The following is a 14,894-nucleotide window of genomic DNA, read 5'->3' as shown; positions in this document are numbered from 1 at the left end:
AACAAACTAGAAACCTCCTACCAGATATCTAATATAACACCCCCAAAATAACCACCCCCAAAATGACTAAAAGGAAAGTAAAATTAGGGTGTCAGACAAGACAGTGTCAAAGAGCTGTTCAAAAAAATAAATAATTCAGGCAATTGGTTGGTGGGGTTATGTAATTATGAACAACCAATTTGATTACTTCTATGCCACATTAATATACCATGATCTTCTGGTTATCGAAAGAGAGAAGAAATACAGTCTATGAAGCTACTCTGGAGTGCTTATTGTAGATCTAAATGGAAAACCCAGATTTCATCCTGAGTGTGAAAAAGCAGCATGTATAAATGTACTTCAGCAGAAAATGTCACTGTTTTCCTCACAGTGAGAATTGCAGCCATCCTCCCAGCGTGAAGCTACATCTTCTCTCTCTACTATATTCAGAATTTGTACAATTCTGATAGAGTTGAAACTAATGTGTACACTATATGTTGACTCAGCATAAGGGACTTCTTCCAGAGATGGTGAAAACTGAGAGTTTAAACAACCAAAACGAACAACTAGACAGATGTATTTTTAAAGTGCCCCTCTACATTGTCAGAGCTGTGAGGATGATGAGAGGGGCCCGTCGCCTCTTGGATGTCAAGACTGACGTGCGCTGTGTGCTTCCCAGAGAAAGGAGTCACATCACTGAGTTCAGACTGAGGTTTTCATACGTTTATTACCACAAGTTTCCTGAGGAGTTCAACGAGGCAATGTTGTTAACCTAGCTTGCTTAAGATGTTCAAAACTGCAATAACATGTAAACATCTTGAAAATATTCTAAAGCCACATTATGCTCTGATTGGCCTAATTAGGGCAAATTATTAAGATTTTTAGTAACAATAATCTAAAACATAAAAATTTAGTTTGGGTTAAAAAACAGTTCTCAGAAGGACCATAACCTATGATGCCTTTTGACTGGATAAAAAATAAAATATACAGAGCACTAGAAGCGACCCTTGGCGGTTCTGACCCATACTAACGTCATATATCTTGCCAGAATAAACTGTTTTTAAAAGTGCTTTGCACATTGTGCAATTAGAGGGGTTAGTACTTTTTTCAGATATAAATTCAATGACATATTGCTGAAGTTGGCTTCTTTTGGAATTTGAAGTAATTTCACATACTGAATAAGAATATTTTTACCATATTATGAAATATTGCTTCATCAAGTGAGATTCCAAGAACCCCTGTCCTTCTCTGAACTGCTAACGTCCATTATTTGACAGGGTTGGGTGATGTTTGCCACCTAAGCATTCAGCAAAAGTCTTACACAGCTAGCTAGGAGAGAAAAGACTCTTCAGAGAGTCAAAATGTTGATGAGAAACAAAGAAATGAAAGAGGCAGAAATGACGACTTGGTAAAATGGCAATTCTGGCATAAATATCTGAGAGTCATTGTGGACCACAAGTTGAATACGAATACACGAAACAGGGGACTTCCCTGGCAGTCCAGTGGTTAAGACTTCACCTTCCAATGCAGGGGCTGCAGGTTTGAGCCCGGTTGGGAACTAAGATTTCACATGCCTCTTGGCCAACCACGCCCCCCAACCAAAAGCATAAAACAGAAGCAATGTTGTAACAAATTCAATAAAGACTTTAACAAATGGTGCACATCAGAAAAAGACTTCAGAAAATATGCAAAACAAAAATGCCATATTAGGATGTGCTAAAAAGAATACAACAGACAGATCTGTTGTGGTTCTGTACCATGAAGACTGTTTTTTCGCCAAAGCTCTGCACAGTCCCAGGATGGCATAAGAGCAGTGGTTAAACACAGCCGGATAGTTCTATTTTTCAGTGGAACAGAAAAATCTCCTTAGCCTGGAGTTCTGCCTTTAAAATTGTGGGCAGAGTTCAGAAGGTAAGGGATTTGGAAAAGGGGGAGGGCAGTTTGTCTCATGCATTAAGGCAGCCTTTCAAACACAAGACCCCAAATTCAGCAGCAAATGTTTGGTGAACCTCAACCACCCCACCCCACCCCTGCCTCAGTTTATGGGTGTAAAAGTATACCCCATAAAAGTATATACCCATACTCCTCAGTATGGGGAGTAAAAGACAGTTTTCATTCTTTCTTTCTTTCCTGGAATAAAATATTGGGTGCTGTGGAAGAGCTGAGGAGTCCTAATCTGCTAGACTGCTTTAAAGGTCAGAATTGGAAAATTAAGGATTAAATGGAGATTGATTTTACATGAGTGGGAGTGATAAATAGGCCCTTCTGATTTTGTGCCATCACTTCTAGCAGGAGGATGTCAACAAATACCACGTAGAATGTCATCTCTGACGGACAGGTGCTGGCCTCCTGGGGAGTGGTGTTGAGCACATCAGACCTGTGCCAGGGGGCAGGAGAGGTCCTGAGTGCGGGGAGAGGCCCCGCCACCCGCACAGAGGGAGCCCGATGCTGTTCTGTTTGTTCCAGCTGACCTTAAAGATCTCCGGGACACAGAAGGTGACAGAAGAGGCCCAGCTGCTCCCATCTACCCACATATCACACGCCAGGGAGGTGTGGCGAGGACAAGAAAGAGCCATGGGGAAGTGGAAATAAGCAGCTGATTTTAGCTGAGAAGGAAAACAGTTGATCTTTCATGGAAAATTCCCATTTCTCTGTCACCTGGCCAACTTAGTCCACACGTCACCAAATAGCCTCCCTTTGACTGTGTATCTCACCCTGCGTCTCACAGCAGGCAGGAACAAGCTTACCACCCCCCTGGGATGGCGTGCACATTGAAACACTTGCTTTGTTTGCTGTCTTTTCCATGACATAACTCACCTTGAGCAAAGTTCCTGCTGAACGTAACTGACCTATCAGAGGACTTGACTAATCAGGAGAAATTATCTAGCTATTTAGGTTGTAAGGTGACCCAAAGTGACCCAGGAGGAAACCAGAGATAAGACAGTTTCCAGTTTTGTACTCGAAGGAATGAAGCAGAAAGGTAACAGGGACTCAGCATGGTCAGAGTGGGGGTCCAGTCACTCAGAGGTCAGCTGAGCGGAGGGAGCACCCCGTGATGAGTCCTGACCGCACCTCGCAGCTCCTCCACCCTCAGCGATGGGTGGCATCCAGGCTTTTCCCAGCACTTCTCAATCAAGCATTCTTCCAAGTAAAGGTGATGCGTTGGGCGTCGGAAGAGTGGGCGTTGGAAGCGACAGCAAAAGGTTCTTGTGTTTACATTGATTTGAAGTTAATTAAATTCGGATCCTCTTCATCCTCTGTTGGCAGGCCCCGCGGGCTTCCTCCGGGGCTGCTTCTCTTGGAAAGCTTTAGCACATTCAGTTTCAGGATTCATTGTCACTGTAAAAAACAGAACAACAGTATATTTCCAAGAGGTTCCCAAGAGCTGGTCACTCAGCTATGGAGGTGATCAGGAGAGTATAAACAGTCAGGGAGCCAACGGTGTCCAGATTACAATTTCCCAAACAAAGGTCAGTTTGGATTTTTCATCTGAACCCTGAGGAGGAAATCTAGAAAAGCCAAGACATAATCCCTAGCTCTTGCAGTAATATCCCTCCCCAGGGCTGACACAGAGAGAACCAGATGGAGCTGGGGTTCCCCCTTTAATTAAATCTAATCCCATTTCTATGAATAGATGCCAAACTGCCTTTTTCTTCCTTTAGAAAAAAAAAATTTCCATGTGTTATTTTCTCCCAGAGCTTGTGGTTCTGGCATGGTTTCAAAAGCCCGTTTTGTGCACATCCACAGAAGATCTGGAGGGACCTTCTCGGCGCCATTTAGAATTCAATCACCAGGCGTCCTGGGGCATGAGGAGACACAAGCTATGGACGTGGTATCTGCACATAGCGAACCGGCAGACTCATTTCTGCTCGTGTTTCTAACGTGGCTACCTTGGCCACACGTCTGGCTCTGTGGCTCTTTCCCTGTGAGACCACGCTCCTACCCAACCCAAGTCTCCTGGAAAGCAGACCATTCGATCTCCTCACTCCCTTCTTTTCTTTGTAGCATATCTCTACTTAAAGTGACCTGTGTCTGAATGATGATTATCAGGGTCCAGTGTCATCCAGGAGTTCATCTCTACAGAGCATAAGTCTCTGAATTGCATGTTTTTCTTTTGTGGCCTTATCTTGACATCCCAGCTACTCTAAGCAGACCCAAACACAGGGCTGTACAGCCAGAGGCACAATCCCTCTTTTGTCCACAAGGCTGATCTGTGTCCAGCAGTTACAAGAAAAGTGATTTTTGAAATTAATTATATTATTATAACTAATATATTACTATAAAACCAATCCATATTCATTGTTGAAAATAGAAAATACAAATAAGCAATATAAAAGTACTAACAATCTCACTGCAGTTAACATTTTGGTGTTTACTTTTCAAAATTTTTTTCTGTGATAATGATATATATATTCTTGTACAAAAATGGAATCATATTTTGCATATTGAAATATAATCTGCTTTTTTCACTCTCATTCATCTACAGACCTCTTTCCTGGCTAATAAATATGCCACATCTTTTAGTGACTACAGAGCACACCATTGTCTCACTAGATTAAAAAAAAATTAGGCATATCCTTATTGTTAAACATTTAAGCTATTTCCAATTTTTAGTTTTCATTTATTATAAAAATTGCTACATCTTTGCATGCTTCCAGTTGTTAGCTTTGCATAAATATCTAAGAGGAATTACTAGGTTAAAATGTATGCAGTTTTAAAGCTTAGCCAGTCCATTGTGACCCCCCCTTCCCTAAAAATTTACCTTCTCCTGACACTTTCCTTTAGGGGAATATCCTTTCCCCAACATTCTCTCTAATATTATTATTTTCAGTTTTTGTAAACTTAATAGGTGAAAATAATATAATATTTACCTTAATGTCCTCTTGTGTTACTTTTTGTGTTACTAGGAAGACTAAAGATTTTTTCAAGGCTCTGTTGGTAATTTTAACTTCTTCTTCTGCCAAATTGCTTATTACCATTCTTTGCTCATATGGGACAATTGCCTTCTTATTGATTTATGTATTAGCAACAGCAGTCATTTTTCTTCATCACACATACTGCACATGCTTTCCCCTAGTTTGTCATTTTCCTCCTACTTTTATTTATTGTGCTTTTTAGAAATTTTTCAAAAACTAATCTTTATGATTTTTAAAAAGACTGGCTACAGAAATAAAGAGCATTGAGCATATCTGTTTATCTTAAAGTAATGTCATTCAAAGAGCCAGGAAATTTTAAGTATGTTAAATTCTCTTCTTGCAATTTTGACACATTTATTTGTGTTTTTTGAAGTACAGAAAATTTGAGTTTTTAATGTAGTTAAGTCTATTCTTTTCTGATACAGTTTCTGACTTTTCAGCCAGTCCTTGCTTAACAATTATAATAATATTTATCTATAATTTTTCTGAATTTTTCCTTTCTTTTTCACATTTAAACTTATCTGGAGTCTATTTTAATCTAAAGTGTGAGTTCTAAATTTTCCCTCCAAATGTTAGTCAGTTGTCTTAAGATTAGTTATTGAAAACTCCACTTGCTATGATTTGTTACTTTTAGAGTATATTAAATGTTTACATATACTTGAGGCTGTTTTGAATACTCTATTCCACTAAAACTTCTTATTTAGCTCTGAGTGTACACAGTTTTAATTATTGGACATTTTCCCTGCAAATCCACCCACCTATACAGGATTGTTCTTTTTTCTTCTTTTAGAATTACCCTGGCTATTTGTGCCCAAGTATCCTTCCAGATGAAATGCCCATTGGGCTCTTTAAGACACTAAGTTGAATCTAAATGTAGATTTTTTAAATGTTGAGTCTTTCATTCAGACACAGTATGTCTCTATTTGTTTAAATCGTTTATGTTCCTCCATAAAAATCTGAACACTTTCTTTTTCTAGTACCCCATACATCTCTTGATTAAGCTTTTGCCTGGGGATTCCTCTTCGTGGGCCTCTTTCCTGGTTGAGCCAATGCTGGCACGTGCTCACGGGGGCTTTTTGTGCACGGGGTCAGGTGACCAGAGCTTGAATCAGGGCTCAGCCACTTCCTTGGCTGTGTGACCTTGGGCAAGCAAACATTCCTCAGCTCAAATGTTCTGTTCTCATCTTGTCTGCAAAGCATACCTAATAATACCATGTACCTTAGTGGGGTACTGGAAAAAAAATCAATGAGGAAAAGTAAGTAAAGCTCAATACCAAGGGCCTGACCTCCAGACACAGGAACCTATGCTCTGATGGTGAAGATTCTACACTAGTGAACGTTCATCCATCAAACCTGACCTTGAACGTTGTTTCACATATCCAAAGGCTTTAAGAAACTATCTTCCAAAACAAACTCAATTTCTTTTTTAAAAAAATAATTTTATCTTATTTATTTTTTTATTTTGGGTTTTGCGGGCCTTCATTGCTGTTTTCTCTAACGGTGGCGAGCAGGGGCTCCTCCCCAGCTGCAAGGCATGGGCTTCTCGCTGTAGTGGCTCCTCTTGTTGCAGAGCATGGGCTGTAGGGCACGAGGGTTTCCACATGCGGCGCTCAGGGTTAGTCATTATGGCTCACAAGCTCCAGAGCAGAGGCTCAGTAAATCAGCTGTGGCACACCCATTGAGTTGCTTTGCGGCATGTGGGGTCTTCCCAGACCAGGATTCGAACCTGTGTCTCCTGCATTGACAAGAAGGTTCTTTACCACTGAGCCACCAAGGAAGCCCCCAAACTTGCAATTTCTGAAGAGAATGTACTTCACCGTGATTTCTTCAGAACATGCTACAAGGATCATGAAGGCTTAGCATGTGAGACTGTCTACCAACCAGAACACTTTCATTTAAAGCATCAGAGAGCACAAGACTCCATGCATGATATTTACATGTGGTGCTCACGTGCTTATGGATCTGGGCATTGTGACAGCGTCCCAGCCTCGCCACACCAGAGACAGTCCCAGTGGGGATACAAGTTGCTTCAGCTGCGGGGCATCAGGTCATTCCTAGGGTCGCAGCTCTCACACGGGATGGCTGCAGGTGGTGTGAGGGCCATCAGGCCTGTTAGCGCCTCAGCAACCCAGACCTGGCCCCCACCCACACCCGAGCCTGGAGGCATTATTCTCTCTCCTGCTCATTCCTTTAAATGTGTTCCCTGCTGTCTTTGTGGCTATTTATCATCTCTGTGAAATGATCGAATCAGCCCAGGCGTTTTCAGTTCTGGCAAATCCTAGAGTTCCCTGTTAAAAATATCTTGGCAGACTGCCATGGAATTGCAACAAACAAAACCAGTGATCCTGCTTCAAACCTCTATTGCTTGCCTTGATGGTAATTCGTACGGTTTTAGTCACTTATCTGTGACAGTGGCATGAGTGAGTGATTTTTCTCGGAGTGTTAGATAGGTATTTTAAGAATGTGGGACAGCTTTCCCCAAAGCTGTATAGTAACAGGCCTCCAAACTCTAAAAACCAATTGAACTGATTAAAAAGCATCATCTGGTGATTTTTAAGAAAGTATTTAATGGAACGCCACCAGTCAAATGAGGAAGCGCAATTCTGACACCTTGTTTCCTAACTGTCCCTTCGTTGCAGTCAGGATCTGTTAAGCCATCTCTGCCCTTCTGACCAGTTTATCTTGTAACAGTCCCTCTTTCTGACAGCAGCCAATGTTCTGTCTTCCAAGATGCAATAAACCTATGCTAAACCTTTCTCTAGTTATGATGCTCTCTCACTTGGCTTTGAGGGAGTGCAGAGTTCAATTTAGCACGAAATCATGTAACAGTTAGCTCATGCTCTCTTCCTTTTCATCAGTAGCACATCCCTTCTCCTTCCCGTAAGAGGCCTGGCCCGGGTGGAATTATAGAGACACGCATCTGGCTGACATCAGAGCCAGACCTAGAACTGGTCCAAGACACATAGATCATGCCCACAGTGTAGACACAATCTGGGCCACTGTTCAAGCAAGGCTGTGGTTGATTGGATTTAGCACATCTCCTCTCACCCCGCACACACATGTATGAGACGCACACACACCCGCAGGTCAGCCATCTCACTGGAGGTTGGCATGCTGCAGGATTATAAACTGCTACTTTGTACCCCTCATGATACTGAGCTTGGATCTGAGGGAAATCAGTTGGCGCTTAATATACTTAGTGTTTAATACTTGTTGATTTTTAAATGACTTTTGGGACTAGAGAGAAAAAGAGGGAAGAAACCCATAAAGTAATTGGAAGTGGCCACAGAGATTTACTGCAGTGGAGAGCCCAAAAGAGTTCACACAAAACTGCTGCTTTCTGGCAATTCATGGTTCACTCTTGTCAATGACCACACTGCATGATGGACTCGTTGGCCACCAAAGACTTTCATAGATCAGTCTCACGGTGGCTGGCTTTCTTGTTGCTAAAGGTTCTTTAAAAAAAAAACCTCTAATTTGTCTTTTCATTTTTGGAATATCTCTTTTGTTTTACTAGTTAATTAAAGAAAATGAAAATGCAATTTTCAAAGAAATTCTTCTCTAGATAGTGCTTCATCATAAACTTGCTGTGTAAACTTGGACAAATTACTTAACCTCTCTGAGTTCCAGGTTTACTCAGATGGCTTATTTCATCTTTAGCTGGTTGTCTTGACATGATGTGGACTATGCCAGGCAAATATTAGGCACTCAATAAATGTATCGTGAAAAACTACAGCCATGATTGTACTTTCTCAAAAAAAAAAAAAAAAGAAAGAAAGAAAGAAAAACAAAGAGAAGGGAAGAAACAGGAAAAATTTTAAAAATTCTCTATTAAGCTAACCTGGATTTTCCTGAAAAATACTGAAGTGATACATTTTTACATTATTGAGCTCAGACATGAATCATAAAATGAATAACAGAATTATTTCAAAACCAGAATATTGTTACCTACCTTCTCTGACTTGGTTAATTTCCTAGGCAGTACTACCCAGGCATCCGACATCTAGAATAAATGTCTCATTATTTTGTTATTATTGTACTTTCAAAATTATAAATCTGCTTCAATGAAACCAAATCTAATTTCCCCCTAATCTTTCTCAATGCTGTTATTCAACATAAAATCATCACTGTGGCCAACAGGCATAAAGGGAAAGAAGACAGGCACTTGGCTAATATTTGCAATTCCTTCTCTGAGATTATTCACTTAAGCTTACAGAGACAGAAACACCAAGCTTTCAGGAAATTGTCTGGTTACAAAGGCCTCGGGAAGAAGGAAGAGGCTGCCTAGACTAAAAGCACCAGGATGAAAGGAATTCTATCTTGCTTTTGCCACTATCCAGAGGTATCTGAAAAGGTATGGTAAGGGTGGGGGTAGACAATAAGGGAGTGAATTCTTTACAGAGAGTTTAAACAATAATAAAACCAACTCAGTGGATCTGTTTGTGTTTTTACCATGCACTGACAAGGTTGAACAATGTCAGGGATGAAATTCTCTTCAACTCCAGCGCAGACCTCTGCTCAGCCCTGCCCACCCCTTGGACTCTGTTCCACTGATGATGTTCCCAGTTCCTCAGACATGGCCTGGCACATAACAAGTATGAACTATAGGAGAACATGCTAAGGTGGGAAATAAGAATCTAGAATCCTCCTTCCCCCATAATTCCTTTGCTGTCTTTACCCATTGATTTTTTTGAAAACATGAAAGCCATACTGCAAAATTCCCATTGTACTTTGTACATCTCTGGCCCTTACCAAAATCCTGTGCTAAATTTTAGATTCCACAGCTCAAAGAAAATGTCCACTCAGTGAGGACAAGGCAATAATGGGAAAAGTTCTGGAAGACCTCAGATTACGGACCCAAACAGAGAAGGTTGAAGGGTTGAAGTCTTTAATGCACAACATAGAGTATGAAGTGTAGGCTGGTGACCAGATCAAATCCTCTCTCCCAGGAGCACAGTGGACTTCATGGATAACAGAGGCTCTGTGTCAGGGTGTCTCCCTAGCATCAAGTAAATGGACTCCAGAAGTCTTAGTTGCTCATCCTCCTGCTAATCTAAGCAGGATGGAAAAGTGTACTTTCCATCACTCTTTCCATCTGTAACTTCAATCTCCAGTGACTTCTATGTACAGCAAATCCCCTACATACAAAGCTTCAAGATGCAAACTTTCAAAGATGTGAGCACACATTCGAGTGTCTAATCACATAATTAGTTCACATATCTGGTGCATACTGTCAAATATGTGCAACAGGAGGCTGTGCTTCTGTGCCCGTTATTGTACGGTACCACACAGAGTAGAGTGGTACGGATCCTTCCGTCAAGCCTAGGATGTCAGGAAGCAAATGCAAAAGCAGTGGTATATAGGTGATTGTGTTAGTTGGGTATCTGAAGCAGCAGAATCACCTGTATGTTGCTGAGATGGTAAAGAAAGAAGCCGGTGGGACTCGAGGTACTGGTGTGTCAGAAGAGGCTGACTGTAAGAAAGGTCCCACTCTGGCGGGGGATGTCACAGTGGGGAAGGCTGGGGACCGGGGTGTACGGGATTCCTCTGAACTTCTGTTCGATTTTGCTGTGAACCTAAATTTGCTCAAAATAGAAGATTAAAAAAAAAAAAGCTGACTGGAAGGGATGGAGAGAACTATTGCAGAGCATAAAAGAAATCGTCTCATCTGCGTGGTGCTTTGAAACTTCCAAGATGTTTTTTCTCTCTTAAGATTCTGTGAAACTAGGAGGACAGGTGGCATTATATCCATTTTTCAAGATAAGAAGATCGAACCTTACAAAGTTCAGGTGACTTGTCTTAGCACAAAGAACAGATGAGCATCCAAATCAGGTCTTAAAACCAGCCATCTGATTCTAAGCCCAAAGACCAATGCAGTTGCCACATATGTCTCTAAAGATTCACAAGCTGTCAGAGAAAAAAGGACCTTCTTTCTGTCCTGGATTAGATATTCCAAATAAATGTTTCCTCAATTATCAATGTAATGAAGGCAATTTAAAAAAAGAGATGTAAACAAAATCATGATGGAAAAGAAGATTATACAAACTGTGAGATAATCCACACTACGTACCCTTTCAGAGCCTCCAAACTTCTAAAATGGCTATTCTGAAATCATCAACATGAATGGAACCTATGCTGATAGTGGACGGGGAACTTAAAGTCTCCAGATCATTCCTAGGGAATTAAACAAATTCATGATTTCTCAGGATTGGCAAGCTCCAAAAAGAAGTCCCCAGGGAGACCAGGGACAAAAATAATGCTTCATGTAGTGGATGAGCCTCGGCCTTGGGACACAGGTGCATTAACCCAGAAGGCAGTGAGTTTATGTACATCAGTTCTAACTAATTAAAAATAATATTAACTAAGAGCTAATTTTGTACCAAGATTTGTTCTAAGTGCTTTGTACTCTTAAGAGTTTTAGTAAATAAAAACTAAATTTGCTTTGCAATATCAAGATACCCTTTGGAGTAATCAGACAGTGTCTCCAACTCCAAAGACTGGGGACTTGCCACTTTCAGTTCTATAACTCTGGGCCTGGTTTCATCAAGAAAGAATGAAGTGATGGCCTGAGAGCTGTCTTGTGAATTAAAACAGAAAGCTCTGGACCAACAGAGGAATGTAGACATTCCCTTTAAAAACAGTAATTGAGTATAAACCAGCTCTCCAAATAGGTTAAGGCCTTTTGCCTTACAGGTGAAATGTGGTAGAACTTATTTCAGAGACCAGCCTCTCAATATTTCAAAGAAGTGTGACTTCTAAAAAGTTTTTACCATCATATAATTTCTAACATTAAGCCTCTCCTATGTTGCCAATAATTTCAAAGAACAAGAGGCAGGTATATAAAAACCAATGACATTTCACATCTTTAGAGGGTGCCCATCAGAGATTCAATAATAAGATACTTATAGGCGTTTAGTGGTGATCTGAGCCCCATGCTGAACACACATAGATGTTCATTTTAGGTAAAAATGCAAGGAAAATATTTCTTGGTAATATGCTTTGTGATAATCTCGCTAGCATATTTTCTTTTATCTGCTTGTTAATGTCTGATAACCCATTTAAATAGGATAGACTCTTTCCTGAACCAGTGATGAGTTTTAATATGCAAGCACCTACAGAGGTAACAATGACTGACATCTACAATAAGATGTAGATTCTGCATCAGAGCGGAAGTTTGACCCAGTAGGACTGTGGTGGCCTGACTTCCCAGGCAAAGTTTAGCGGAAGAAGCAGAACAAGTCAGACAAACATCTGACTGCCTCAGTCAGTCTAGTAACCAGTCTTTCCCTGCTACATGCTGGCTTCAGGAACTGCTTATGAAAAGTGACTACACTCTGGACACAATTAAGGTGACTAGTGTAGGCCCTCTGGTTAACCTGGAGGGAGAGGGGGTGGGTATTTATGCTGCTTTGAAAATGTATTCTTATGCAAGTGTGACATCTCAGTTACGGGCTCAGTTCAGTTCCCTGCTCACTGGTCATCTGAGTCACCCCATCGACAATCCAGCGCCCCCGCCCCACCGAACCACAGCCCTGCTCTACAGAGGGAGTCCCTGACTTGCTGAATCATCAATCCTACTTCCTACCAGCACGTCCCAAGTCCTGACTGAGAATTCTCTGATCAAAAACACCCAAACATGGTCATTTCTATCCTCACAAAAGAGAATATAATTTAATAAAATTGTGCAGGGCTGAAGAACACGCCTGCCCTGGTGCACTAAAATTTTCTATCGAGCAGAGCCACCTAGTGGTAGAACAGAATATGTTTGTTTTTTTTGTTTGTTTGTTTTTTTTTTCAGTTCAGGTCAGTTCAGTCTCAGTATTGTTTGACTCTTTGTGACCCCATGGACTGCAGCACGCCAGGCTTCCCTGTCCATCACCAATACCCGGAGTTTACTTAGACTCGTGTCCATTGAGTCAGTGATGTCATCCAACCATCTCATCCTCTGTCGTCCCCTTCTCCTCCCGCCTTCAATCTTTCCCAGCATCAGGGTCTTTTCCAGTGAGTCAGTTCTTTGCAACAGGTGGCCAAAGTATTGGAGTTTTTAAATTCTCATTTAATTTCTCTCTCCTGGTGTCTCAGATGGTAAAGAATCCACCTGCAATGTGGGAGACATGGGTTTGATCCCTGGGCTGGGAAGATCCCTTGAAGGAGGGAATAGCAAGTCACTCCGGTATTCTTACCTGGAGAATCCCAAGGAGAGAGGGGCCTGGGGGACTACAGTCCGTGCGGTCACAAAGAGCTGGACATGACTGAGCCACTAACACCAAGAACAATCCAACCTAAGTGGGGTTTTCTTTTCTTTTGTTTGTTATATGTTCATTTTTACTCACTCTTGTCCAGTCATCCTGTTGAGACTGTCACCTCCATCTGTTTTCCTGACCAAACATCTATTCATCCAAGATAAACAAACCTACAGTTTGTTATAACCAGAAACTTTTAGAACTAAAACAGAAGCCTACTCAACAGTGTCTCTTTAGATGGGCAAGAAAACATAAGTACTAATTTATTTCTAAAGACAAAGAATCACTAAGATATTTACATTGTACTTTTCTATTTTCCATAACTCACACTTCCATTTCTCCACAAGACACCAATGTACGCCCATGAAAATGGTCACATAAAATTTATAGGCACAGAGAAGGTGAGTGAAAGTCCTCAACTGTGGCCTCCAACCCCCCCTCCCCCACTCACAAAGAATCCATGGTAGAAACGAGAAGTACCTTGGGTTGTTGTGGTTTGGTTCCTTTTCTTCCTCTAAAGTAGGTAAACATTCATAGTCGGCTAGGACAGAAGAAAACCAGGCTCATTATTAGTCACTGAAATTCTACTTTTTATCCACAAGACTTATGCCGTTGAACATCATATCTCTCTGATCTGCTACTTGTGCAGAAACAGCCTCACCAGGGAATTTCAGAGGTTAAAAGATTAATCATGGCAAGGCTCTTGAAATGGAAAAAGCACTAATGGTGCAGATGCAAGACTTCAGCGTGTCTCTGGCCCCAGCAGCAAAGGGCACAATTCATCACTGCTTGGTTGTTCAGCTGCTGAACAACCCCCAGGGGCTCCAAAGACTAGAATCTGCACAGTTCAGGGTAGACACTGGAATAAAACAGCTTCACCGAGCTTCTGCTGTGCCTGCAGAATGATTTCAGTCGGGAGCAAGAAGCAGGTAAAGTGGGGAACAACCGACCTTCTTAAAGCCAGAATTTTCTCCCGTTACATGTCTGCTGTTTTCAAGGGAGGGAAATCTGCTGGATCTATTTCCATGCGTCAAAACAACTCTCTTCTTTAGTTGTCAAATGGAAATGGTTTTAGTGATTGTAACAGGACCATGACTTGTACTGCAATTATCTCAGCCACAAAAAAGGAAATACACTAAAATATTGAGATTATCTCTGGGTGGTGGAAATCTTTTCTTCATTCTACCTTTTTTTTTGCATTTTTCCAAATTCTGCTGTGTATGTACATTACTTTTATAAACTAAAAGCCACAAAAGGAAACTATTTTAAGGATTATCTCAATGACTCACCCCTACGCTCAAATGCTTTACCAAGCCACTCTTCCCCCAAATTGTCCATGTTAGTTAAGTAGTTTTCATCTTTTGGAAAGTTCATCTTGATGAGCCTCTGGTACAAAAATTCTGATAACAAGTATCTGGTTTTGAGAACTCCATTGTAGATTGTTGAATCTGATAGATCCCTGGGTTGTTTTTTGTTTTTGTTTTTTAGATAAATGTTTTTTAAAAAGTGGTTTGATAATATAAATAGTGGATTGTATTAACTTAACATGAGCATTAAGATAATTTATTGATTTTTTTAGAGAAATTAAAAATAGAAGAAAAAAAAAAACAGCTGTCATCATTTTTAAGTCCAAATATTGATTTAATGAAAAGTAAGGAATGTATGGGCTTCCTCGGTGGCTCAGTCAGTAAAGAATCTGCCTGCAATGCAGGAGACCAGGGTTCGATCCCTGGGTCTGGAAGATCTCCTGGCAAAG

General features: G+C 41.0%; 1 protein-coding gene across 1 annotated transcript in view; it reads right to left on the bottom strand.

Moving 5' to 3' along the window:
- Nucleotides 1-687: 687 nt before the first annotated feature.
- Nucleotides 688-14,894, bottom strand: part of TMEM154 (transmembrane protein 154) — a 49,124-nt gene continuing 34,917 nt past the window's right edge. The window contains exons 6-7 of the mRNA XM_043484515.1: nt 13,619-13,679; nt 688-3,318 (exon numbers count right to left, since the gene is read on the bottom strand). Of these exons, the coding sequence (XP_043340450.1) occupies nt 3,303-3,318; nt 13,619-13,679 (77 nt within the window). The 3' untranslated portion in view covers nt 688-3,302. The remainder of the gene's footprint in view (nt 3,319-13,618; nt 13,680-14,894) is intronic.

The sequence above is a fragment of the Cervus canadensis genome, chromosome 1 (genome assembly GCF_019320065.1).
Source record: "Cervus canadensis isolate Bull #8, Minnesota chromosome 1, ASM1932006v1, whole genome shotgun sequence".
Lineage (NCBI taxonomy): Eukaryota > Metazoa > Chordata > Mammalia > Artiodactyla > Cervidae > Cervus > Cervus canadensis.
The sequence above is the reverse complement of the archived record's forward strand: the minus strand, read 5'-3'. Positions and strand labels throughout refer to the sequence as shown.